The sequence below is a fragment of the Equus asinus genome, chromosome 23 (genome assembly GCF_041296235.1).
Source record: "Equus asinus isolate D_3611 breed Donkey chromosome 23, EquAss-T2T_v2, whole genome shotgun sequence".
NCBI lineage: Eukaryota > Metazoa > Chordata > Mammalia > Perissodactyla > Equidae > Equus > Equus asinus.
The window spans coordinates 17136471-17164003 of NC_091812.1; the positions used below are offsets into that span (position 1 = coordinate 17136471).

Here is a 27533-nt window from a genome sequence, read left to right on the forward strand (position 1 = left end):
CTGAAGCGTAGGTGGCTGGCTGCGCGCGGAACCGTCCTGCCTCGAGAGCATCAGCTCCCATGCTGGGGGGCCTCCTCACGTTCTTAAGCGGCGGCTCCTTGCCCAGGGGACAGTCATGCAGCGACGCGCCTCCGGAGTCCCCACGCCGTTGGCCGCTCCGCCCGCAGCAACCCACTCCCGAAGCCACGCCGAGGCTGTCCTCGCGGGGACGACCTTCCTCCGCGCCGCTGCGCCCGCGTCACGTGCCCGCGGCCCTGGCGCCGGCCCCGCCCCGCCCCGCCCGTCACTCATGCGGCCCGCCCAATGGCGGCGGAGGGGCCGCGCGGGGCGGGGCCTGGGGCCGTGCGCCGGGGCTTGTGGCGTCAATGCGCCCGCCGTGTCCATGGAGAGAGGCTGAGGCGGCCGAGCTCCGGCCCGAGGCACCTGGGCGCCGGGACGGCCAGGATGTCGGCTTCCTTAGTCCGAGCCACCGTCCGGGCCGTGAGCAAGAGGAAGCTGCAGCCCACTAGGGCTGCCCTCACCCTGGTGAGTGGCCGAGGCGCGCGGCTGCGTCCATGACGCTGGGTCACCTCCGCCCCGCGACGGGAGGTCACGGCGGCGGGGTGGCGCGGGCGGGCGGCGGGCCCCGGGCGCGCTCCCCTACCGCTGCTGGGAGATAAACAAGTCCGGGCGGGGCTGCTCCGCGGGCCGGCGCCCGGGACTACGCTTCCCAGTAGGCCGCGCGCCGCCAGGCGGGGGAGGGGCGAGCCGGGAGCGTCGTGTGCGCGCAGCCGGACACACACACACACACACACCACGCCCCCGACCAACCCCCCGCCCCCCCCCGGGCCGCCCGAGATCCTGGCGGGCCGCGGACCTCGAGGGCAGGTGGTCAGAGGCCAGGTGTGCGGGGTGCCGGCGCAGCTGGACAGGTCAACCGGGACGCCCCTGCCGGTGCCCGGGGGCTGGAGCCCTCCGAGGACCCCCGTGTGGGGCGGGAGCGGCGGGGACGGGGCGTCCTGAAGTCCGCCGGACCGCGGCGGCTCCGCCGATGGCGTCCTCAGGCCGCCGGAGGGGAGGGTCCCGCTCGCGGGCGCGAGCGTACGGGTGAGAGGCCAGGCCCCGGGGCCAGGCGTGCGTGCGTGCGGGTGAGAGGCCAGGCCCCGGAGCCAGGCGTGCGTGCGTGCGGGTGAGGGGCCAGGCGCCGGGGCCAGGCGTGCGTTCGTGCGGGTGAGGGGCCAGGCGCCGGGGCCAGGCGTGCGTTCGTGCGGGTGAGAGGCCAGGCACCAGGGCCCGGCGCGCGTGCGTGCGGGTGACAGGCCAGGCCCCGGGGCCAGGCGTGCGTGCGTGCGGGTGAGAGGCCAGGCCCCGGGGCCAGGCGTGCGTGCGTGCGGGTGAGGGGCCAGGCGCCGGGGCCAGGCGTGCGTTCGTGCGGGTGAGAGGCCAGGCACCAGGGCCCGGCGCGTGTGCGTGCGGGTGACAGGCCAGGCCCCGGGGCCAGGCGTGCGTGCGTGCGGGTGAGAGGCCCGGCGCCGGCGCGCGTGCGTGCGGGTGAGAGGCCAGGCACCAGGGCCCGGCGCGCGTGCGTGCGGGTGACAGGCCAGGCCCCGGGGCCAGGCGTGCGTGCGTGCGGGTGAGAGGCCAGGCACCGGGCCCGGCGTGCGTGCGTGCGCGCGCGTGAGAGGCCCGGCGCCGGGGCCAGGCGTGCGTGCGTGCGGTTGAGAGGCTAGGCGCCGGGGCTGGGCGTCCGTGCGTGCGGGTGAGGGGCAGGGTGCGTAGCGCAGAGGCGGTTCCCCGCGGCCTGTGTGCTTGGCCTGCCGTGGCCGTTTTAGCCGGGGAAGATCCACATCCGCCGTTAGCCGTTTTAAAGTGTGCCGTTCACTGGCGTTTAGTACATTCACGGTGCTGTGCATCATCACTTCTGTCTACTTCCAAAACGTTTGACCCCAAAAGAAACCCGTATGCTTTAAGCAGGCACATGTATTCGCAGTTTTGGAAGAGGGTCATTTCGTAGCAAAGTTTATCATCAGCTCAGCAGTTTCACATACACCCCATTCTCGGTTAAGAAGCATCCTGCCCTAGAGACTGGGGAGATAGGTTGTTTACATCGAATGATGGACTGCTTTCAACCTAATGCCATAAGAAGGCCGGTTGCCAGAAGATCAGGTGTAGCAAAATAGAAGAGAGTCCTGCTAAGGCGGGAGAATTCATTTGTAGTGGGTCGCTGTTGCACGCCCGTGAAGAGGTGGTCCTGGTCACAGACAGCCCTGTGTTCTGTGGTACCTTTTCCTGTGCCATCCCGCCCGTTTCCATGTCTGAAAGATACACCGTTGATTCTCAGAGTTCTTCAAGGTCGTGAAACCACAGGAACTGGGGGCCACAATTCAGGCTTTGTGTCCCCTGAAAATCTCAGTAAAAGTTACTCCGAATTCGAAAGAATTCTACCACCGGTAATGGTAGAGCCAGGAGGAGTCAAAGTGTGGAAACACTTTTTGGCCTTTTCTTTCTGCATTATTTGGCATATTACCTGTTTCTTCAAAATGTGTGAGTCCTCCCCTTCCTCTCCATTCGTATTTATTCAACAGACGTTTAAGACCCACTGTGTTTCAAGACAAAAAATAAAGGAGTTATATAGTTCCCACTGCCCTGGGAGACAGTTTTGGGCCTGGCCTTCGCCACCTCTAGGAATTACTGAGAATGATAATACAGTCGCATTCTGAGACCTGGGCTCTCCACGCTTGCTGCTCCTGCTTCATTACGTGCGTCCTCTCACCAGCCTAATTCTGCTGCCAGCACTGCTTTATTACATCAGTTCTCAGTCCACAAGGGTTCTGTGTTGCCTTTGATTAACTGTTGTGATAAACTTGCAGGAGTCATTGTCTGAACTAATCCTGCTTACCCGGTGACTAGATGTTCCTTCTTTCTTAGAAGCTGGTGCAGAGAAAAAACACGTCCGCACTGATTTCCACCAAGGGCCTGTGTTAGCAGGCTGGCAGTCATTTTAATCCTGGCACGTGTTCCCTAGTCTCAAGACGCTATGGCAGTCACGTATTGCTGTTTGTGCTTAGTTTTCAAGTGTTTTTGCGAACATTCTTAATCCCAACATTTGTTAAGTGCCAAAACAGTGAGGTCATCAAAGGGCTAATGGTGGAGACAGAGGAAAACAAATGAAACTAGAGATAATTCACTAAAACAGGTAAGAAGGGGTATATGTTACCTAGATATACAAATTGTGACATCAAGAATTTGACGTGTTGCAACCTTTGAAAAGCACTGTACCTGTTCAGTCTACCAGAGGTCAGCAAAAAGCTAGGAAAAGGAAGTGATGAAATGAAAACATGATTCCATGTTGTCAGCACCAAATTATCTGCGTTAACTAATGTTAAACCAGGAGAGGATTGGGAGTTTGCTGGAGAGAAAGGCTTAGACTGGTGACAGCTGCCCATCACACTTCTGTGCAAACCAGAGATGGTTCTTTGGTTGAATGTTTTAAGACTCCAACCCACCACATCAAAGTGAGTACCTTTGGACGCCTGCGGAGAACATCCAAAGAGGATGTCCCCCTCCCCGTACTTCCTTACATACCCAGGAATTGACACAGGGAGTTGAATTTGTAGGAGCGGGAGTGAAATACAACTAAAGAACCCAAAGACTGAACACTACCCTACCAGCAGAAGCCTTTCTTTCCATCATTGTACAAATGAGAATCCCTGCAACCCTAATTTAGGATTGGGGGTGTGCCCACAGCTGTGCACAAAGCTCAACCAAAGTTGTGAGAGAATGATGTACAGAGCCAGCATCATTCTTGACGCACGGGAGAGAAGTTAATTCATTATGTACAGCTTTCTAGTGGCACCTGGTTGAGAAGGACTGCGAAACAATACGATGTTAAATACACTGGGACTCAGTAAGGAGCTGTTAATTCATTGAAGGCCTTGGTAAGAGTGACCAAGCAGTAAGATTTGTATATGTAGGCAGTTTAAGGGGCATTGCACAGGAAACAAGCGGAAGTAGCCTGAATGTCTACAATGAGAGATTGGTTAAGTTAGAGTGAATTCTTTTGGTGAAATACTATGTAGTCATTGTAAATAATGATTTTTTTTAAGTTTGTGAGTCATAACTCTTCATTCTTTGACTGACTAGCCTTGTGAAAATTATTTAATCTTTAATACCTAAATAACAGAATTATAAGAATAAAAAGATGATGCATATAAACCATTAAACGCCTAGAAGGCACTCAGTAAGTGGTGAATATATGTTTATTTCTATGTATCAAATGAGGAACATGTTAAGCTTTTACAATGTAGGCTGTGGGGCCGACCCTGTGGCCGAGTGGTTAAGTTCATTCACTCTGCTTTGGTGGCCCAGGGTTCACTGGTTTGGATCCTGAGCACAGACATGGCACCACTCATGAGTCCATGCTGAGGCAGCATCCCGCATAGCACAACCAGAGGCGCTCACAACTAGAATATACAACTATGTACTAGGGAGCTTTGGGGAGAAGAAAAAGAGAAGATTGGCAACAGTTGTTAGCTCAGGTGCCAATCTTTAAAAGAAGATGTAGGCTACAAAACTGTCTATATGATTATATATATATATATATGTATACATATACAGACATACATGAATAGGAAAAGATGGAGGGGAAACACCACCATAATGGCAGCCATAGCTGTTAAAGAACGAGTTAAACAAAATATACTGTAACTTGTTCATTGGCTGCTATTTATCTAGCATCTTTTAAACATTAAAATGCTAAATTTAGAAATAGGAGAAAATAAAAATCCCAGATTTGTAATGAAATTAAAGTGCGTTGTAGTTGTTGGCACATGTGTAGTATACATAATCATGGAGTTTGAGCTTTCATTTTGTTTTCTTAGCAAAAAAATGAAAATTGCCCGGGGAATGCTTGAGGATACCTGTCGCATTGGATAAAGTAAAAGAATGTTGCTATGAAGTAGTTATAAAATGTGTTCATCTACAGTGCCTTTTGCCATAATTTTAACAACAAAAACAGATTGGAAATCTTTTTTTTAGAAGGCCAAAATATCTCGCTCAAGGATATTTTTGTGTTCTTGTGATATATATATGAGTAGATTAAAAATCATCATTATATTTCATTGAGTTTCAAGAATCTCTTAAATTTTAACTCACTGGCCAGGTCTCGGGTGAATTGGAGTCATTAATGATGCAGAAATCTCTTGGAAAGGTGTGGCTTTCTTAGTTGTGTGGGGAATGCATTGAAATTGGAGGGCTGCTAGGCCTGCAGCATGTTGTTTAGTTGAAGTTTTTATACTGTTTCCCAGAGTGGTTTTACTTCAGTGCAAAGTTGCCCAAGTGTGCAAAGAGACCTAGAGCAAAGTGGGATCCTTAGCTTCTGCCTGGGACTGAGATACAAAAAGTACTTTTTTTATCGCTAGAATTTTTTAAGTCCCAAATATTCCATGTTTAGTCATTCTGACGGTTCTGAAAACCAGATCCGTCACTTGGGAAGTTGTAAGAACCCTGTTTTTCCCTTTAAATGAGCGCTCAGCGGGGTTATCCATCATTAGCAATACTCCTCCAAGTGGAGTGTGTTTGGTTTTTGCCTGACACGGGAAAATGAAGACACGTTTGAGTACCTGTAGCACAACTCCCAGGCGCACCGGGCGCTTTTCCCTTCCGCACCTTTTGGCATAAGATGTGACCATCAGCCACTTTGTGGAGCATTGTCTATGAGGTGCTTTCGTTTACTGTTTGTGTTCAACTAAGAGTTGGGAAAAGAAGAAAACATAGTATTTTATAAAATTAGGTCCTTTAGAAAATCACGCGGGGCTTGCTGACAGCATACTGTGCGCCTTCAGATCATGCCGTGGTGACCCTCCGCACCTGTGACCCGCCAGCTTCATATCAGCTTGTCGTTCCAACGAATGTTTTCTCATTGCTGTGCCTTTTTTTTTTTAATGTATCAGAAATCTTTTACTATTTGACAGTACTTAGATTAAGTTGTTTAGGACTCACATGGGAAATAGGACCATGAAAATTATGGGAGTCAGTTTCTACTGGCAATCATTAAGAGTGAGCACTTTTTAAAAAAATTTTTCATAAATATTTCTGTAACTATTTGATGTTGGTAAGCTATGATCTCCCCAAAAAAGGCCCTAATTCTGCTCTTCAGCATTTCCTTCTTCCTCCTCCTCCATACTGTTCCCTGTGTTTTCACACTGATTGGCTCCTCTTCTCATGGAATCGTGGAAAAGGCCTTTATAGACCACCTATTGGTAGTGATTTTTTACCCTTTTTTTTTTCTTTTACAGTGACACACAATAAGAAATATATATATGTACATACTCACTATATAGTAATAACAAATAAAAGTCTTACTAAACATTCGTCTTCAGTGCAATGCATTTTCTTTTGTCTTCTATTTTGTGTTTTTAAGAAATGCTAGTCTCATCCTTGTGAATTGGTTTCGTGGCCTTTCTAAACTAGGACCAGACTCTGCTTCAGGATTCTCGTCTGGCCGGGCCCCCACCAGACAGGTGGAGAGCACGCTCTGGGCCATCCGTTGGGTCTGCCCTCTCAGCACAGGATGAGTTCTGACTGTAGTTCGTACCTGGTTGTAGTTCATGATGTCCACTCTTTGGGATTTTACAAACCAGTAAAATGCCAATATAAAAACTGGAGGACCAGCACAGCATTGCCAGCTAGAGGAGCTAATGAAACAAAGTAGGAGGGATATGATCTCTTTGTTATGATGTACTCATTGTAATAATAACTGGCTGATATTGAGCTTTTTGTGCCTGGCACTGTTCTGAATGCCCTTCATGAATTTGTTTATTTAATTCTCACAAGAATCCTGAAGAGGAATCCTCAACTGTTATCCCCATTCACCCAAGAAATGGGCTGTGACATAGCTAGGAAGGGGACCAGGAGTGCCCTGGAATAGACTTTGTCCCTAACAGCCTCCTTCCCAAGAAAGTGAAGTTGGTGATGCTGACCTATACATAGAATATGTTGTGATGCTTTTCTCATTTTGAGGACAATGAGGCTAGTTTAAGCAGCATTTCTCCTGAAAACAACTCTTCCCTGTTCTTGTTTCTGAAGTCGACTAGTTTAGGTCTTTTCATCAAGAAATCCTAAAATGTAGAGTTAAGTCATGTTTAGAATCTGTGTGAACATTTGGTGAGACTGGTACAAGAAACCAGTCTGGGTTGCTACTGGTACACTTTTTTCCTCTAGGCATGCATTTTGATGGATTTGCAATAGATTGGGGTAGCAAAAAAGCAGTAGAGTTAATAATAATCAACAGGAAAAACACCTGGAGGTTGGCTTTCCCAGGGAGGTACTTGATTCAGTCTTTGGCTATTGAGTGCCTCGGTTGTGTCAGAGTGCTTATTGCTGGGCATACAGTAGGAGCCCCAAACAGATCCTGCCCGGAAAAATTACATTTGTGATGTAAGTAGATAGTACCATAGAGTGTGTTACAGGGAGCTGACCTTGACTAGGGAAAGCAAGACTAAAAGGATGTTGCTAGAGAAGATATTTTAAAAATAAAAATAAACAGAATGCTTTGAATTGAGTAGAGTTCATATGTTTGTGTATAAAATCCACGAGGCTCTGGCAAGAATGGAACATGTGTTTGTCACATGAGTTTGCTAAAGACAGACTTGAATAGTCTTAAAGACTAGGAAATATAAGGCTTTGAAGAATGCAAGTTTTGTAACTAAAAACTTAATGACATTTTCTTTTTTCAGACACCTTCAGCAGTGAACAAGATAAAACAACTTCTTAAAGATAAGCCTGAACACGTGAGTAAACACAGTCAGACAAATATTTAGTAACTAATTGAAGTTGTATTTTCACAATGAGTTTATCTTGTGATAGACAGTATGCTTTCATTGATCAGGGGTTTTTGTTTAAAAAGGAAAATATGCTCATTTTTAAAAATTAAAATAATGTAACGGGGTGTTCAGTGAAAAGGAAGTCATTCTTTGACCCCAAACGCTTCACTGTCGTTCTTCCTTCTGAGCGGCGGCCTCTCATCATCCTCCCAGATAGTCCATGCACTTTATCTGCCTCCGCCAGGGTTTCTCTGGCTCAGCGCTGTGGATGTTTTTGTCTGGATAATTCTTTGTTGGGGCTGGATTGCAAGGTGTTCAGTGGTGTCTCTGGCCTCTGCCCACTAGATTGCCAGTGGCACCGCCCCACTCCTGAGCTGTGACAACCAAAAATAATTCCCTGAGGGCACCCACTGGCCTAGCTATGCTTGCTCCGGTTGTGTGTGTCTCTCTTTCCTACTTAGATGAGAGCATTCCATACGTGCTGTTCTTTACTTTTTTGCCCCTAATAATATAGCCTAAGATCTTCCCATATCATTGTGAAAAGGTCTGCCTCAGTCTTTTTTGTGGCTGCATATAATAGTATGTTCCGTTGAACAGGTTTGATTTATTTAACCAATTCCCCATATTAATGGTCTTTGGATTGTTTTCATTCAGCGCTTCTACAAACATCATTCAACAAATGTTTAGCATCTGTAGGTGCCAGGCCCATTGTTTTAGGGGGCCAAGCCTGTGGCATGCACTTGCGTAGGCTGTATTCCTAAATATAGAGTTGTGGAGTAAGGAGTGTGGGCATCATCTTAATCTTAGTGCCTTGCTAATTGCCTGTGGGATGTTGTAAACTACTTTCAAGTCACTATGAATATTTAGTAATTAGACTACAGAGTGGTTTTCTGGGTTCCGTTGTACAACCTGTAGTACAGTGTAATGGAGTTCTAGCACATTTCATCTTAAGAATTATTAAATGCTAAAGTGTATGAGTGTTCCAACTCCATTTGGATAGACTGGCTAGAGTATACCTTGACCAAATGAAACAAGAATTTAGCTTTGTAGGTTTGAGGGATATTTGTTCATATTGATGTGAAAAGGATTGAGCAAACACTTCGTTGGGTGTAATTTATGGCACAAGCAATCCCTTTTCCAAACTCCAGCTACCCGAAAGCCATATTTTCACGCTCTGTGTCTATGTCCATTCCTAACAGTTGGACTGCCTGCTTGCTTGAGTCTCCTTGTTTACAAAGATAAAAACTAGGCTAAACAAATACTTATGACATGTGCCCCAGAATTTCAGCTAGGTAGTTTATTATCCATCATGCTACGTATGTGGCATTCCCACCTACATTCCCTAAGCTGTGGCTCTCAAGGTGAATCAAACCATAGTTCTGTCTCCTTGTTGTTAAGGACCGAGGAGACTACCCTCTGAGTGCTTCAGCTTGTCAGGACTGCAGGCAGCTCAGCATTCTGACTCGCCCTCACCATGTGTCTTCCTGCTTTATGTTTGCTTTCCTGAAGCAAGTACACATTGCTGTTTTTAAGGGAATCAGGATCTGCTTGGTGAAATCATACTTTTTATAATACTTTGATTGTATACTTAAATGAAAGAGCACATAGGACCCAAGAATAGAAATGCAGTAGATACTGTTAGAAAATTAGATTAAGGTAGACTTCGATGTTTGAAAAGTGCTGTTTGCTCACTTTTTAAAGTTCTTACCTCTATATTTGCTGCAGTCTTTTGATTTCTGGTATTTGAGAATGTTTACACAGGTCTGCCCTAGAATTCAGGGCTGTGGAGAGGCAGTGTGATGGCCAGGTGATGGCCCAGGAACCTTGGTGAACCAAACCGTAGAGAAACTCCCTGAGCACATCTCACACAATGAGGTGGAGCACGAACGTTTTTGAGAAAGTCTGATTTTTTTAGGTAGTCATCTCTGCCGTGAGATACTTTTCTTTTTCCATTAAAAAAAAGTGATAATTCATTTTTGGAATTAAAACTCTTCCCTTAAAAAAGTTATTCTCAGCCTAGATGACTAATAATAAGGGTTAAGTAATAAACATACATTGGTATAGTAGAATATTTAGGCATTACTTGGTAATGATAATTGTGAAGGCTAATTACATAGGAAAATGATGTCGTAAGTAGAAAAAACAAAGCTGAGAATAAAATTTTCATTTGTGCTATAATAAAAACTATGTTTAGATTATATATGTGACAAGGGCTGGAAGAAAATAGGAAAAAACATATAAGCTGATTTTTTAGCGTAGTAGTGACTATAGTTTTAAGGGTTTTTTCCTCTCTGTATTATTTTCTTTGCATGTCATTGGTTTTTATTCTCTTTGGACCCCTGCTAGTGTTGTAGTGATGTTTGTACAAAGTTAATTTTTTTAAATACTTGTTTGCCATTCGAGACATTTTATAGCAAGAAATATTTATCTTTTAGCTTATGAAGAAATGGAAAATGTCACATAGCCAGGGTTTTTATTAAAGTAATTAATCTCTACTACTTGAAAACTAAGTTTATATTTGTGATACTTTTTCAGGTAGGTGTGAAAGTTGGTGTACGAACTAGGGGTTGTAATGGCCTCTCATATACTCTAGAATATACGAAGACAAAAGGAGATTCTGATGAAGAAGTCGTTCAAGACGGTGAGTTTTGAGCACACTTTTTCTGGGCACTTTGTTTTGCCTGAGATTTTTAGCCTTGCGTGGCATGAACGATAGTAGTCAGAATGGCTCTGCTATGGTGTAGAGTGGTGTATGGGGCTCACTATGAGGTAGGTGTGGTTTGACGGACTTTCATGTATTAACTGATTTATACACTCAGCCAGGGGAGAATGGTACCATCTTGTCCGCACTGTGCAGATGAAGGAACTTGAGGCGTGGGGAGGTTAAATAGTTTGCCTAAGGTCACACAGCTAGTAAGTGGCCTAGTGAAAAGTTGAACCCAGTCAAGTTTACTCCAGAGGCTGTGCTCTTAGTAACTGATAGATTATTGAGTAAACTTATTTATTCATTTCACTTATGAAAGATAGTCGTGTGCAGAAAGTTTTAAGGTGATAAAACTTGAGAATGAACCAGCCATTTTTGTTTGAAGCAGCAGTTTGACATCTGTGTCAAATAACGTCATCTCATGCTTTTGAGGAATCTATGTTTCCAGGGTTTTTTTTAAAGTTTCAGTGCTTTAATTACATTTTACATCCACTCCCTGCCGCAAACCAGTAATCTGGTAAACCTATTTAAAACAAAGTCACTCCTGCTACAACTTTGGGGGGACGTCAGTGTGCACAGGGTCTACAGCAGTGCTTGTGTGTAGGAGGCGTGCTGTCAGCCAGCGTGCGTGGGCTCCCTGGGTGGATTCACTTTATTAAACTAAAGGGACTGACCAGTAAAGACATTTGTTAATATATTGTTTTTGAAGTCAATACATAAAATATCTTAAACCTTCAATTTTTCATCTTAAGAAGAGATCTAATAATTATGTGTAGTTCATATTTAAGTAATTACTCCAATTTATTACAAGGAAGAAAGTTTTCTTAAACCGGTTGCATTTACGAAGATGCCAACCTCTCCCTACATCATTACTAGGGGTTATGTCATTAGCAGTTTTCCAGCCCAGGCGCAGAAGGACGGAACTGCTGTGTTGTACTGATTGCTCTTATTAAACCAGCCCGCTGTGTCACAGTCTTTTTGTGTCTCCAGGCTCGCACTGCCGTGTGTACAGATGTCATTGCAAGGTTTTCATATGTTTTATTGACTCCATCTTTACAAAATTCTCACTGAGAATATATACATTTTCTTCGTGTTGCAAATTGGAAAAATGAGTGGAGTGAAAAGCAAGTTCTAGTTTTGCATGGAATTATTTTGGAATTTTCTTGTATACATCTGTCTAGCCTAATACTATTGTTCTTGACATAGATTATTGTGTGGGAAAGAGGGGCCAGACAGGAAGCTGGACACTAAATCCCTTAAAGGAGATACTGAGACACACTCGGGAGCTTCCTCTGTGGCTTTGTGAGTCGTTACTGTTTAAAGTTCACTTGAGCTTCGAGTCAGCAGGCTTTATGTGACACGTGTTTTCTTCTCCCCAAGGAGTCAGAGTGTTCATCGAAAAGAAAGCACAGCTAACACTTTTAGGAACAGAAATGGACTATGTTGAAGACAAATTATCCAGTGAGTTTGTTTTCAATAACCCAAACATCAAAGGAACGTGTGGCTGTGGAGAAAGCTTTAATATTTGACCCCTCGGGAGTGCGCTGACTGTAAGCCCCGGGAAAGCTGTGGAAGTCCCGGGACTTACTGAAGAGATCATGTGATTGTCACGTGCTTAAGGTGTGTAACGTATGGCTGCCTTACGAGGACAATAAAGTGTGCATTTTGAAAATGAAGCCAGTGTGTTAGATTCCAGAAAAAGTGGTATTTGTATTCTTTTTAGGGGCCATCGCTCTCTTTGGGTCATTTTTCTTATCTGTAAAGAAAAACAAATCCTACCCTGCACCTAATTTGCTTGCATCCTTCCTGTTAGAACCAGCTTCATGACAGTCACCTTCCTGGGAGAATTTCAGGAAACATTCTCACACTCCTTAGATCTCTGTTGAATGTGCATCTCCCAACCAGGTTGATGGCTCCTAAAATTCAGAGGCAGACAGTCCTGACTGCAGGTGTGATCTGGGGCATTGGTTTTCTCCCAAACTTGTCATTGTCTTTCTACATTTTCATCCAAAATTTCATTGTCAGTTGCCTCGTTCACTTACTCTTTAGCAGCACCAGCCATTAGATGAAGGTATCAGACAAAGATGTCCTTGAACTGCAGAATAGTTCTGAGTGACGGCATCAAAAGATAAGGAATGCTTCCCCCACCATGTTTAGTCCGTTTCTGTTGCCACCCAACATGTCCGCTCAAAGGTGGGGTCTCACACTGAGAGCCTTTGAGTCGGAAGATCTATAAAAAGCCATTTGGCCCATGCCCTCAGTTCTGTACCTAGGAAGCAAATCCTCAGGGAGCCTGAAGGGCCGTGTCGCCCCTCCAGCTGCAGGCTGGGTGGGGACAGAAGGGGACTGCTGCATCTCCCCTTCCCTGTAGGTGGCCTCCCTGCGCTGTGCTCCAGGCAGTCAGGGAGGGTGCATGGGTGGTCTGGCTTTTTGCTCTGGTCAACACTTTAATCAGATTTCTTTGTAATTTGGTGCAGATCATGTTTAGTTTTTATTTCGAGAGGAATCTTATTTTAGAACCCATTTATGTGAATTGCCTTCTTGTTTCTTTAGAACTATGAAGCAGTGGTTTCTAACAGCAGGGAAGACATCGTAGCAACCCAGAAATATCCTTTTGGAATGTAGTAGTAATCATGAAGCAGAACTTGGGGTCTTTTCTTAAAATTCTCCATACACCTACACTTTCTGGATCCTAAGTCCAATTACTAAAATTTCTAAACCTAACATTTTTGTCACCAACTTTTTTTTTAGCAGTGTTCCTTTTGTCTTTTAGTGATTTTCCTGGGTTTGACATATTAAGTGTTGCGTGAGATGACATACATGCTTTTTTTGAGAGCTGATTCTCATGAATTGAAGTAGCTGCTTCCCTTACATTTGTCGTATTTACTAAAGTACCTGGCTCAGGATACACCAAAACCTAGAGCGGCAGCCCTGGGTAATGCTCATTGGTTTGTGTCATTAATATAATTGTCAGTCCACTTACCATCTCACAGTCTGTGTAATACTGGATGTATGTAGAGTTTGAGTTGTCAATAAAAAAATGTGGCCTCGTTTGTGATCATAAAATCTCCTTTTATTTTTTAGGAAGGATTTGGGAGTAGTAGCTATTATAGCTACTTAATCAATAATTGCCATGTTTTTCTAACTAGTTTCTCTGCTGCCCAGAATTTTCCCCATCTGATTCCGTGCAGCCAGTCTCCGTTGCTGCAGTCTCCCTGGCCCTGGCAGTAACCAGTTCAGCTTGCTCTTGGCTCCAGAGTTGTCCTCATTCCCTTTCTTCTGCAGCCTGTCTCTCCCTGTTTCACTCTGAGGGTTGTCCACCTCATCCAAGCTGCCTCCTCCCGCCTCCCACCCACATTCGTTCCTTTGTTCTCACATTTCATTATCCCTATCTGAAACGCTTTTTCCAAGTCTGTCATCCAAGCTTTATGTTCACCTCCAAGAAAGTTCTTGACTGTTCACTTCAGGCATTTTTGTAAGCACCTCCTCTCCACTAGCCCCGAGGTCTCACAAATGACCAGAGACCGTCCTGGACCTCCAAGATCTTAAAGTTGACAGACGAGACAGACACCATTGAAGAGAACATAGCGAGCATTTATTGCATCCTTGCTTCATGCCAGGAACTGTTCTAATAAACGTCTTCACAGCTGTCTGTCATAGATGAGAAGCTGGGGCGCTGCATGGACAAAAGAGTCTATCTACCTAAGGTAACACGGTAAGTGCCCGGGTCAGAATGACAGCCCACGCCTTCTGGCCGCAGCCCAGGCTCCTAGCAGTTAGGCAACTGCATGTCACAAGAACTGAGATGAGGGTGCACTTGTGAAAAGGTATCCTAGAGGTTAGGACACTTGAGCACAGTCTTCAAAGGCATGAGGTTTGAGGAAGAGGGAAGGACAGAACTAAAGAGGTTTGAAATCATACGTAGAAGCTGAGCCCTTGGAAGAATGTGAGGTGCAGAAGGGGGCAGTAGAGAGGACGGAGGACAAGGCAGCCTGGGACACTGGGGCTTTCTCTAGGTTCTGTAGGTGTTGGGAGCCACCAACGGTTTTTACAGGGCGATCATCAAGACTGTATTTAGAAGTGTCAACCTGGCTGCCCTGTGCAGCGTGGAGAAGGCTGGATGAGGAGGAGGCCAGGAGGAAGCTGCTGCAAAACCCGGAGTAGGGCCGGAGGGAGGGACGGGTGTGAGGAAGCCTTAGCAGGTGAGCTCCACGGGACTCCATTAGCAGACCAACCTCCGTGAGGCCATAATGGTGTGGCTCTTGCCCATCAACTAGTAACGCTTCTACTGGGGTTTGGGTTTTGGTTTCTGTCTCTTTCGCAACGTTGAAAAGTTCTCGAAGACACAAGCTCTGTCATTTCGTTGATGTTCATTTAGCGCCAGGCACATCATAGTTATTTTGACAAGTGACTCCCTGCAGCCGTATCAGCCGTATCATGTTCTGTCTATTCTGCCGCATATTCAAGCTCCACTCTAAACCCCGGGCGTCCTGCAAGAGGTCATTTCGTAGTGTCCTGTGCAACATGCGGGCTGTCAGCTGCTGTAGGAGGAGCTTCCCATTGGCTTGTCACCCTTAGAAGCCCCATCTTCTATCAGGATGCTAACTGGATGGCTCAGGCACTGCGGTTAAAATACCCCTTGAAGAATTTCCAGAGACAGGGTTGCCGTGCTGCATTGCTCCAGAGCATCTCCCTGCCCGCTGTCTCTGGACCCACGTTATTTTTTCTCAAAGAGAAAAGGGAGGAGGAGGTTGGAAAAAATGTCTTCAGGATCAAATGTCTGTAAGATTTCCAGTACTTCCTAGGTTTCCTTCGGCAGGAAACACCTTTAAAAACCGCCTTTCTTGTCTTGTTTGATGCCTGAGAGATCAGGAAACTCAGAAGCCTATGATGTTAAGCTGCCTGGTTGTTCCCATGCCACCCAACAGCTGTAAGGACCCTCGTGGCCTGCGGAGCCGTTTATCAGTGCCCCATTTGTGCCTTAGGGCAGACGTGACCCGGGCCAGAGAGACCCCTTTGACCAGAGGGAATGCAGACACGGCCAGCCCAGCCCGGCGCTGACTTTCAGTCTGCAGTGCAGGGAGGCTGGTGGGCAGAGGTCGAGGTCCAGGGGGTGAGATAACACCTGCATTTGAATCAGGGCCTCTATCATCTTGTGTCCTTGTGCCAGGTTAGGTAACTTCTCTGAGCCTGTTTCCCCTTCTGAGGAACGATCTCAGAATTTGGGGAAATTTGATGGACTAACTGCACATAAACAGCATCCAGCTTAGAGAAAACAATACATTGTAGTTCTGGTCCCCTTACCTATGGATTATCAATCAAAGCAGGAGATCAGGGACATGAGTTTCCACGCAATTACAGAGTTACAGTCCTGTATTAATCTGGGGGAGATTTGCTGTATTTCTTTCAAATGACCACAGTAACTTGTTTGAAAAGAACTATAAATATAATCATATAGAGAAATTGCATTCTCTTAGTGGCTGATTAACTATTAAGAGAGTTCTCATGCAGAGAGAAACCTGCCTTCCTGGAGGAGTGGTGGCTGAAGCCCCCAGGAGGGGACAGGCATCAGACTTCAGGGGGAGAGCAGGCCTGGCGGCTACCCTCCCCTCAACCTCCTTTGAGATGCGGGGCCCACTGGGGGATTGTCGTGTGGGAGGTGTGATGTCAACTTCCTCCCTTGGTCCCCTACAAAATCTTAGGTGAAGCCTGTGATTCTCATTAATGGCATGAAATTCAACCATCCCCAAGGCAAGGGTTTTGTACCAGCAATAGTCCCCCAGCTTAAAACTCCTATTTCTTTGATAGCCTTAGCGGGTTACTTCCATAAACAAGTAATTCCCAAACTGTTGCCTACAAAGTATCCACTTATTGTTCTCCGTGGAGTCCATGTCTTGAAGTTGTCCAGCTTGGAAATGTAAATAAGTCACCTGGGGATCTTGGTAAAATGCTGGCCTGGGTCCAAAGCTCTGGGCTTGCCTGGGGTTCTGCACGTCTAGCAAAGGCCCAAGTGAAGCCCCCACTGTTGCTCTGCAGACCGCCTTTGAGTAGCAAGATTTTAAATTATTTTTCTCTGGAAGAACCTGGTTAAGTGATAATTCGCGCTGGCACTTGTTTTTTTAAACACCCGCCATGGCGTTCAGGGTTTCTCATAGTGTTGCCGCCCTGAGATGACAGCTCCCGAAGGCCAGGACAGCTTACCTGGCAGTTTTACCTCTATAAGCGCTGTCTATGACTACCTTTAGGTGTTCTGAACTGCTGAAAATATCTCAGGGACCCCAGCCCCCTTTCCACATAGTAGCTTCCTTGGTAGCTGGGGTCACCAGCTCAGCTACCACTGCTTTCGCCAGCAGAACCAGGCGGCCTGGAGGGTCCACAAGTCATTTTTATCCTCACGTTTTTGAACCAGACTCTTCTCAAATAGAAAGACTAAGTTTGAGGTCTCAGGGAGACATAAGAGGAAGGAAAGAGTCTGGCACAGCGCGCCTGCCCTTTGAACGGCTGCAGAAGGTGGCTCAGGGCCCTGCCTTTCTCAGGAAGATATGCTATGTCATGTAAAATATACATCACATAAAATTAACCATTTTAACCTTTTGTTTTCTTTTTAACACTTCAGTGCATGGTTGGGTATCCTAGTTGTTAACTTAGTTCTCTATGTGAGCCACGGGCACTGTATGACAACTGACAGGCAGGTGGTGTGGTTCCACAACCCGGAAATGATCCCAGCAGCAGTGAGAGGGCTGAATCTTAACCACTAGACCACCAGGGCTGGCTCCGTTTTCACCATGTGTAAGTGTACACTTCAGTGGCATTAAGTACATTCACGTTGCTGTGCAACCATCACCACCATCCTTCTCCGGAACTTGTTCATCTTCCCAGCTGAAACTCTACCCAAGTGCTAACTCCTCATTCTCTCCCCCTCCCCCAGCCCCTGGTAACCATCCTCTGCTTCCTGTCTCCATGAATTTGTCTGCTCTAGGTGATGTGGATCAGGGCTGCCCCCAGGAGAGAAGCTCAAGGTGTCCTGGCCTATATGCCGATCTATATGACCCGATTCATATGTAAAGTTATATGATCACACAATAACCAGACCCCACCTGCACTGATACCATTTAATGACTTTTTACATCATCTTTCCATTGTCTAGTAGAAAATAAGTCAAATACCCATGCCTTATCAATTTAGCCCTAACCCTCAACACATCGCAGCTCTTCACTGCCCATGGGTCCTGTCCCCTGCCTGCATCTCTTCACTGCCCATGGGTCCTGTCCCCATGCCTGCAGCCCTTCACTGCCCATGGGTCCTGTCCCCATGCTATTCTCTGAATAAAGGAGCACTACTACCAGACCTTGAGAGTCCAAGAAATCTTTCTTTCGACTCTTTGGCTCGCCGAGCCCACATCATAGGCACCTCATATATGTGGAGTCATACATTTGTCCTTTTGTGTCTGGCAAGGAGATATCTTTTAATCTTTATTGTGTGAGACATGGCCTAAATACTGACCAGTTATTACCATTGCTCTTTAAGCCACACTGATAGAATCCTTAATTATTCAGCTGTGAAACTGTTCTTTGGTGATGTGTCTGCTGATGCTTATTTATGAACAATTGGGGGCATTTTAAGAAAAACATCAAAAGATTGTGCACTCCACTGACCTAGATGAAATTCTTCATGAGGACTCTGGGGCAGAAATGTTATCAGGTATAATGAAATAAGTTAAATATGTAGGACGTCCCCCACACTTGTCAGGAAATCAAGTCAAGCAGACTAATTGTTGCTGCAACAGATCTTTTCTTATTCCTTATTTTCCAGTATTCAATCTATTCATTCATTCCATCAATCAAGAAAAATGCATTCCACCCCTGGGAATGGCAAGGGCTAGGACCTTTTGAGGCCCTGGGGATTCCACAGCTGACAAAACCTATATGGTCTCTGGATCTTACACATACAATTTACTGAAAAATGAGCAAAACACTCTGTGAAAGGTTGGTGTCGGTTTTCTGGAAAGCAGACAGGGAAGGCTGTAACAACTCGGAGGGCTGCTGTGGAGGGCCCCTCCCCCAGGGCCCTCAAGGGGAGATGGATGGGTTGTCTGAGATTTCAGAAGTTAATGCTTGACAGAAGGATGGGATGAGATAGATTTCTCTAGCCTACCAACCTGAGAACCTATGGCTCTTAGATTTCATTTTACAAGGTAAACTGTCAGGTGAGAGAAAGGTAGCATTTATGAAAAACAAAGCAACTTAGCAGTAAGTCAATTTACAGGGAAGAAAACCCAGATTGTTTTAGGAAATTGTGTTTCTTTACTCAACATAACAAACTTCTCTATATCTTAAACTCAAAAATACTACAAAACTTCACATATTTTTTCTCCTCTTAGAGGAAAACAAGAAACGCAATATCAAATCTGTATTACAAAAAATGAACGACCTTAGCCCCGTAAGGATCCACCCGAGTCACTGTCAAGGCTCCACGTGTCTCACAGCACACCTGTGTGCAGCCATTCCAGCTCATTATTCACAACACCGAAATGCTGCCTCTGTGTGAGATCATAGAAAATGTACATATCTGTCTCTTCCTCGGTTCCAGGCACAGAGCTCTGAAGCCCTTGTAAATTCCTAAGTGACAAGAGCACTAGGAGCATCTTCTGTTCTAATGAGGCAACTCTGGTGGGCTCCTAGATCGGAGCTGGTCACCAGAAAGACCAAACCATGATTAGAAACTCGGAATTTTCAACCCCACTCATTGTCCAGAGAGGGAAGAGATGCTGGAAATGGAGTTGATGACTGATCATGCCTACGTGAGGAAGCCTCCATAAAACCGCCAGAGGGGGTTCAGGAAGCTTCCAGGTGGGTGAACTCACCCAGTAACAGGAGGTGATGCACCCCAACTCCATGGGGACATAAGCTCCTGCACTTGGGACTCTCCCAGACCTCGCCCTATGTATGTCTTCACCTGGCTTTTCACCTGTATTCTTTAATACACTAGTCAACATAAGTATTTCCCCAGGTTCCCTGAGCCACTTTAGCAAATAATTGAATCCAAGGGGAAGGAGGTCATGGCAACCTTCAATTTTTAGTCACGTCAGACAGAAGTTGTGGGAAACCTGGGGTCCTACTGCTTGCAATTCGCCTCTGAATTGGGGAGCAGTCTTGTGGGACTGAGCCCTTAACCCATGGGATCTGACACTCTCCCCAGGTAGACAGTGTCAAAATCAAGTTAGTCTGTAGGACACCCAGCTTATGTTACAGAATTGCTTGCTGTGGGGAAAACCCCACACATCTGGCGTGAGAAGTGTTGTGAGTGTGGTAGTAGAGAGTAAAGGAGAAATGCAGGAGGAGGACCGGCTGGCTTTTCCTGCACACTCTGCACCCCTGCAGATGAGGGTGAGCCTGTCACCTGGTTTGCCCTCCCAGTCCTGGCATATGCCTGATGTCCCAGCAGAATTATTCACAGTGGCCCATTCACTCTCAGAAGTGATCACGTTTGGCTGATAAATTATATGGTCACCCTTCTAAAAGATTACGTCAACATCAAAACATGTCTCAGCTTTTCTGTATTTATTGAATTCTGTTTAAAATTGTTAACTTTCTTGTACGCCCATGTTCCAGCAGCATTATTACCAATAGCCAAAAGGTGGAAGCAACCCAAGTGTCCCTCAAGGGATGACTGGATAAACAAAATGTGGTGTATCCATACAATGGAATATTATTCAGCCTTAAAAAGGGGGGAAATTCTGACATGCTACAACATGGGTGAATCTTAAAGACATTATACTGAGTGAAATAAACCAGTCACAAAAGGACAAATATTATATGATTCCACTTATATGTAGCACATAGAGCAGTCAAACTCATAGAGATAGAAAGTAGAGTGGTGGTTACCAGGGGCTAGGGGAGAGAGGAATGGAGTTACAGTTTAATGGGGACAGATGACAAAGTTCTGGAGATGGATGGTGGCGATGGTTGCACAACGATGTGAGTGCATTTAATGCCACTAAACTATACTCTTAAAAAATGGTTAAAATGGTGAATTTTATGTGTATTTTAGCATAATTTTTAAAAATTGGTAACTCTCAATTAACCATACTACTTAGTTACCCAGTTATGATGGTTAATTTCATGTGTCAACTTGGCTGGTGGAAGGGACGCCCAGGTGAAACGCTGTTTCTGGGTGTGTGTGGGAGGGTGTTGCAGGACAGGATTGGCATTTGCAGCCGTGGACCCAGTAAGCTGCTCTCCCCAGTGTAGGCATCATCCAATCCATTGAAAGCCTGAATGGACCAAAACACAGGAGGAATCCGCCCCTGCGTTTCCTGCCTCACTGCTCACTTCATCTTCTCTTCTAGACAGGGATTCACCCCGTCAGCCCCTCTAGTTCTCAGGCCTTCGGACTCACAGCAAATCACATGACCGGCTTTCCTCGGTCTTCACAGCTTGCAGACAGCAAATGGTGAGACTTCTCAGCCTCCACAATTGTGTGAGCCAATTCTAAATACATAAGTGTGTGTATATATAAGTGTGTGTATATATATTATATATATAATACATGTGTGTGTATCCATATATATATATATAGTCTCCTGCTGGTTCTGTTTCTCTGGAGAACCCTGACTAATACACCAATATCAGATCTGGACTCCCCAGATTCCATTCAGGGGAAATGGTCGTTTTGAAAGTCTTCAGTGACAGCTGCGAGAATCTCCCGAGGGAGCCGTTTAAGGATGGGGACGGAGTCCAGAGCACGGCTGCATGACTCACGGCGAGAGTGAGCCTGGCCGAGCAGCCCCAATCCACTTCCAACCAGATCACCTGGACAGATGTAGGGAGCGCAGCTCTGTCTCCTATCTGTTGAACTGCCTCGATTTCTCCTTTGCATCTTGCTCATATTTATAGGAGGAAAAATTTATCTGATTAGAAATTATACCCATAATTCAACTACTTAATGTTCACTTTTTAAAAAATTTCTTTCCATCCTCCACCCTCCACCCTTTACCCTCAGGTGGGAAGATAATCCCCTGACCCTTAGTGTCACATAGCTGTTTATGTGACCTTGAGGATGCCACATGTCACAATGGACAGTTACTCATTTACTGAACGCTTACTCAACATTGGCATATGCCAGGTGCTGAGCGAGGCCACTGGGCTACCGAAGGAATGAGAGCCAGCCCCTGCCCCCAGGCGCACAAATTCACACAAGAGAAGGCCACCTAAACAGATAACTGTAAAGCAAGTGGTAAGTACAGCGACTGATATACTCATGGGGCATAATGAGAGAACAGAAAAGTGAAAATTAAGCCAGTCTGGGCTTGGCAAGGGGAGGCGGAGAGAAGTGGTGGTGGAGACGGACAGGATAGGCGGGAGCTGAGAGATGAGATCGTGGCTGGGTTCATTTTGACAAATCAGGGTTGGGAGACTTTTGTCTCCTTCCTGGAGTGGGGGACTAAGCCCGCGCAATCTCCCTCTTCCTTGGGGCCTTCTCCACCAACAGCCCTGCCCTCTCCCTAGATGTCCGTGCCTCTGCCTTCCCCACCATGTTCCCACCCGTGCTTGGCCTTGGCTTTGCCCTGCTCTCACGACGCCAGGCATCCCTTCTCCTCCCTCTCCCTACCTCCCACCTGGAGAGTGTAAAGCCTCAGTGGAGAGGAGAATCTGAACGAGGAAGAGGTCAAAGAAAGGTAGAGAGCTTCCTCCCCCTTTTTCCAAAGCCAGTGCACAGGGACAAGCCAAAACTGAATGGTGGAAAAACTGAACCAGTCACACTGGCTTCCACCCAAAGCTGCCAGGTTTTCCCTCCTCCCCCGGCCCCAGCAGGCCATCAGTCCTCAGGGCCGCCACTGACAACGCCATCCATGCAACCACTGGAGGCCCTGAGCAGGGAGAGTTCTCTGGGGACAGTGCGCAGAGCTGGGGACAGTCAGCCCAGGTGGCTTCCTATGGCGGTTCTATTGGATGGAATCGTGCTGTTTCTAATCTGGCCACCCAGTCCTACCCCTGCTGCTGCCCACCCTGTCCCCCCAGGCTTCCCCTCTGGGAGGAGGGGTGGTGGAAGGAGGAGCATCATAGTAGCAGTTGGCAGTGGTGGCGGTAATGAAACAGCTAACACTTGTGAGTGTGCTTCCCAGGGACCAGGCCATCTTGTAAACACTCTTCGTGAATTAGCTCATTTAATCCTCGCACAACTCTAGGTAGTAGAGGCTGTACTTAGCCCCGTGTTACACATGTGTTTCCTGAATACTGAGGTCAAGGGCCAGCATGGAAGGCTTTGATTCCAGAGCGTGTTCTCTTACCCATTTTGCTCAACTGGGGAACACAAGACACATACAACTAGGCAAGGTGGAAAATTATGAATGCCATCGAGGAAACACAGGGACACGGTCAGGGAGGCTCGGAGGAGTGGGAGGTGACTCCCGGGAGGCCACAGAGACTGTCTGAGGAGCAGCTCCTGACGTGGGCTTTGGCATGAGCGGAGCTCTGCAGAGAAGGCACTGGGGCCTCGTGTGGACAGAACCACACGAACAGGCAGGGGAGTGGGAAAGTGGGGCGTGTGTGGGGTGTGCCAAAAACACACTGGCAGGAGCAGAGCCACCTGAAAGGGAGGTTGTGGGGGTGCAGGTGGAGTTACAGCTTGTGAGAAGCCCAGAGCACTAGGCTAATGAGCCTGTACTTTGTGGGCCAGGGGAAGCCACTGCACGTTTTAAGCAAGAGCAAATCTTGAACAGAATTCTCTTTCAGGAAGGGTCACCCAGTGTGGCTTGTAGAAAGCGAGGGAGAAGCTGGAGCACAGACACTTTAGGGCACTGAAACTGTTCTGTATGATACATGATGGTGGATACACGCCATTATACATTTGTCACCCCTAGAATGTACCACACAGAGTGAACGCTAGTGTAACTACGGACTTTAGTCAATATTGGTTCATCAGTTGTGACAAGTGTACCACACTAAGACAAGATGTTAATAACAGGGGAAACTGTGAGTTTGATGGTGGGAGGGGCATGTGTGAACACTGTGCTTTCCAACAATTCTTCTGTAAACCTAAAACTGCTCAAAAAAGCCTATAATTATATTAAAAAAAGAAGTCTTATTAAATTAGCAAAGACAGTTGCATTCCTAAGAAAACTCAGGTTTGCAAAAATTGTATTTTAAAAGCTATTGTTTCAAAGAAAGGATTGAGAGTTTCATACTCTAACATAAAATTCATTTTTTCTACAAAAATTTGAATAATAAGGATCATTTTTGAATAGTTGGGTGTGTACAGCTATCAAATCACATGTCAGAAAGCCACTAGCCTTTGCCTCAGTATCCCTCTGCTGCAGACTGACAGCTTTCCTGCCCATCAGCCCAGCAGGGAGGTGTGAGCTGCCTGTCACAGCCGCTCTCCGAGGCAGCGTTCTCACGTGGTGTTGGTAAACAAAGCCACTCCACAGACCTGCTCTGGGCCGGTGCCACAGACTTCTCTCTTTTTGAAGTGCCGAATCTGATTGCTCCATGTTTCCAGTTCTGATTGTGTTATGGTCAACAGTAGCAAATTCTATCCCCTAATCAATTGTGCTGTCGTCACTTCATCTCTGACACCCCAAGAGAAGGCCTCTAATGGTTGAGCACCTACTCTGTGCCAGCTGCTACTCTAGGCAAGTGGATCCTATGGGAAGAAACAGACGCCAAGGCTCAGGATCCGGTGGAATCAGTCAGGACAGCCCTCGAGGCATTTTGGTGAGAGATTGGGCAAGAACTAATGAGTCCAGCTCAATCCTCAAGTCCCTGCTGGTTCTCACCTGCTTCCCGAGGAGCCCTCCTCTCGCTCAGACCCGCACTCCCAAAGCGTGGACCCAGTAATCTCTCCAGTGGGCCACAGGCACTTGGGAGTTTCAGAAGAAAAAGCAACAAAACTGTTGCAGTCACACCTCATGAATTAGAAACGTAAGAGTCTAATGATTTCACAGAAATCCCCTTTGTTCTGAGTAACCATTGCATATTTAATTGTCGAGCATTTTTCACAAGGACTCCATTAATCAGATTGTCTTAACCGTCAGTTAACAGGGGTCATCCTGGTTCATGTATTTTTCACACCGTTATCTTGTTTATGTTTATCAAGATTGCAATCTTTATTACTGCTATTAGGTTATATTTGACTCAATTTCATTTCTGAAAAAGGAATCAGTGGCTCAGAAGTGTTCACTGAAGCATAAAAGAGGGATGGAAATAGCAATGTATGTCCTACAGATCAGAATAATCTTGTGAACACACAAGGTCACTCTGATTCCAGAATGATGCAGAATGTCGGGCAGGGCTTACTGGGTCCAGCAAATCTGCAGATGTGATGATTTTACAGGAAGCAGGTGAAAGCTGAAACTGAATAGGAGGCGTCACGTTGAACATCTGAAAAACGAATTCGATTAGATCAAAGCTGCCCTTGCCCGAGTTCCCCCAGCAAAGTTAAAACCTGGTCAGAGGTTTGGAGTCATTCAACAAGCAAAAGCAGGGACATTCTGATCAACCAATGGAGTTTTTCCAGAACAAGCAAATTGCTTTCTAGGACAAAATTGATTAATTTCATTGCTAAACACAGAGCGAAGACAAAAATGCCCAACCCTTTGCACAAAATTTTTACTCATTGAAGCAAAAATAGGTACATGTTACATTGTTAAGAATCTTGTAAACCTGGCTGCGGAGTTAATCACATAGATTTTGCTCAGAGAGAAACAAAATGAGCTATTGGCAAAACAGTTTAATCAAAGATCCCATACAAATATTAACAATATAAAACGTGGCAAAGCATTTGCAACTGCAATTGTGAGCTAGTTTACAACTGCTGATATATATGTTGTATATTGAAGTGAAGGAGAAAGCCACAGTGATGCTTCGTTCTCTGTGTCGCTGAGACCCCAGTGAAAAGCCATGGCAGGGGTGGGCTGTGGACTGCGATGGATGCCCAGGCGTCCGCAGTGAAGGAAGGGGACCCCTGGAGGGGAGCAGTGACAAAGGCTCTTGCTCCATAAAGAAAGGAACTGTCTCCACTGTCTGTCCACACACAATCTCATGTGTGTGGGTGGTTTTGATTTCGTTTCTGAAGATACTGTGAAAATGCACACACAATCAAGTTATGGCCTCTACGCTTTCATCCTGCCACGTAAAGAAGTGGGGAAAGAGTGAGACTCCTGAATGTAAGTTAAGATGATGGATTGAAACCTATGAGTAATTTCATGACTCTTGACACCTGAATGAAACTGCAATCCAAGGATTTATTTTTTTTAGCTTTCTTTTTTTTTAAAGATTGGCACCTGAGCTAACAACTGTTGCTAATCTTCTTTTTTTTTCTTTCTGCTTTTTCTCCCCAAATCCCCCAAGTATATAGTTGTATATTTTAGTTATGGGTCCTTCTAGTTGTAGTACGTGGGACACCACCTCAACGTGGCCTGATGAGTGGTGCCATGTCCACGCCCAGGATCCGAACCAGAGCAGAGTGCGCTAACTTAACCACTCAGCCACAGGGCTGGCCCGGATTTGTTTTTTTAAAGGGATAACACAAAGATGAGATCTAGAGAGATGCTAACAGAAGTAACATTTGGAAGCTTGAAGGCAGATGAATGAGGAGTTACTGGCTTGGTGGCCTTGAGAAAACTGAGAACCAGATGACGTTACTATGCCTCAGAACTCTCAGAAGTGTCCACCGCAGATGACAGCAGGTATTCCTGGAACAAGGATGAAGGGGAAAGTGGGCTAAGAGGATGACTGAGTGAGCACTGAATGAGAAGGATGACTCCTACATGCTCTCCCCTGCTTCCTGCCTCTGACTGAAAGCCACAATTTTCTCTATGGACAGGGCAGGCCAGGCTCAGCAGAGGTGTAAGTATCACACTAAAAAACAACAAGCAGACACAAAAACAAAACAAGGGATCATGTGAATAGATGTACAATAAGTACTGGATATAAGCACTGCCAGCTGCTTCCCCCACTCTGCACCCACGTTTCCCTAGCAGTGAGGCACTCACCTGCAGGCTGGAGAATGGGAATCTCCCCTGGGGAATCTTACCAGCCCAGGAAAGACCTAACAATATTCAAATCAAGGGACTCTCCCCCAAATTGTCCATCCAAAGTCTATGAGCCCCATTAATGTGTATAGGGCTTCCTGCCAGCTTTTTACCATCCCATTCTCATTTGTGAGCAGACAAGCAAAGCTCACCAGACATGAGAGGATGGCCTCTATCTGGAAGTTAGGGGCCAAAACTAACAAAAAAGGGAGAGAGACTATATTGGGAGAAGAAAACTTGAAAAGAACAACCATAGCGGAGTGACATCAGCATCACAGCAGAATGACCTCTCCCGGTGATCTCTCCCTCCACCGTACAATGAAAAGAACATTCATACTCCAATAGAGGACATCCAATCACAACACAAAAGACGACAGAGAGACCCATGCAGCCAGACAATGGAGGGTGGAGAGACTGGAGCCCCGCTTGGAGGAGGTGGAAAAGGGTAAGAGAAAACTTCACTCCCTCCCCAAAAGACTGCAATCTGGAGCACAGGCAGCCTCCAAGAGAGAAGGAACAAGAGAGGGGGCATTCATTCACAGAACATCAAAGATCCCTGAGGGGCCTCCCAGCCCAGGGGGAAGCCCTCTACTGGGGTGAAAGTATTGCAGGGGTGACCTCATCAAGCCAACACCCCAGGAAAGCAGATAGCCAGGGCAGAGCAAGAAAACCCTGAGAGCACACAGAAGAAAGTGCCCCTCCCTCCAACCGCCCAGCACTGGGTCCATGGCCTGGGACCTCAGTGAAAGGCAGAGGGCTCGGAATATGCAGCTCTTGACCCCCACCCAGTGGCAATAGGTGGCACCTGTGACCAAATAATACCAGTATGTGCAAAAATATAGCCATACCCTCTAGCAGTATCAAAAATTATATTAAATCTCCATACCAGAGAGAAAACGACAAGTACCCAGAAATCAGTCCTGAGGACACAGAAACATGTAATCTAAATGACAGAGAATTCAAAATAGCTATCATCAAAAAACTCAACGAGTTA

General features: G+C 46.4%; 2 protein-coding genes across 3 annotated transcripts in view; both read left to right on the forward strand.

The window, feature by feature from the left end:
- Positions 1-274: 274 nt before the first annotated feature.
- On the forward strand, positions 275-12182 carry ISCA1 (iron-sulfur cluster assembly 1). 2 transcript variants are annotated; one of them, XM_070495823.1, is made up of 5 exons: positions 275-525; positions 7716-7769; positions 10338-10443; positions 11713-11808; positions 11887-12182. In XM_070495823.1, coding segments are annotated over exons 1-5 (480 nt in total). In that variant the 5' UTR covers positions 275-303; the 3' UTR covers positions 11889-12182. The 2 variants fall into 2 exon arrangements, with proteins under 2 accessions (XP_070351924.1, XP_044612813.2); XM_044756878.2 differs by lacking the exon at positions 11713-11808 and having other exon boundaries at positions 288-525.
- Positions 12183-13059: 877 nt separating this feature from the next.
- C23H9orf153 (chromosome 23 C9orf153 homolog) overlaps positions 13060-27533 on the forward strand; it is a 35236-nt gene continuing 20762 nt past the window's right edge. Inside the window, exons 1-2 of the mRNA XM_070495822.1 lie at positions 13060-13112; positions 13969-14221. The gene's annotated coding sequence lies outside the window, so the exon portion shown is untranslated. The remainder of the gene's footprint in view (positions 13113-13968; positions 14222-27533) is intronic.

Coding starts and splice junctions, on each gene's coding strand:
- ISCA1 (XM_044756878.2), top strand. CDS start 304: ATGGCGGCGGAGGGGCCGCGCGGGGCGGGGCCTGGGGCCGTGCGCCGG. Junction 7,770..10,337: donor TTAAAGATAAGCCTGAACAC/GTGAGTAAACAC, acceptor ATACTTTTTCAG/GTAGGTGTGAAAGTTGGTGT. Junction 10,444..11,886: donor TGAAGAAGTCGTTCAAGACG/GTGAGTTTTGAG, acceptor CTTCTCCCCAAG/GAGTCAGAGTGTTCATCGAA.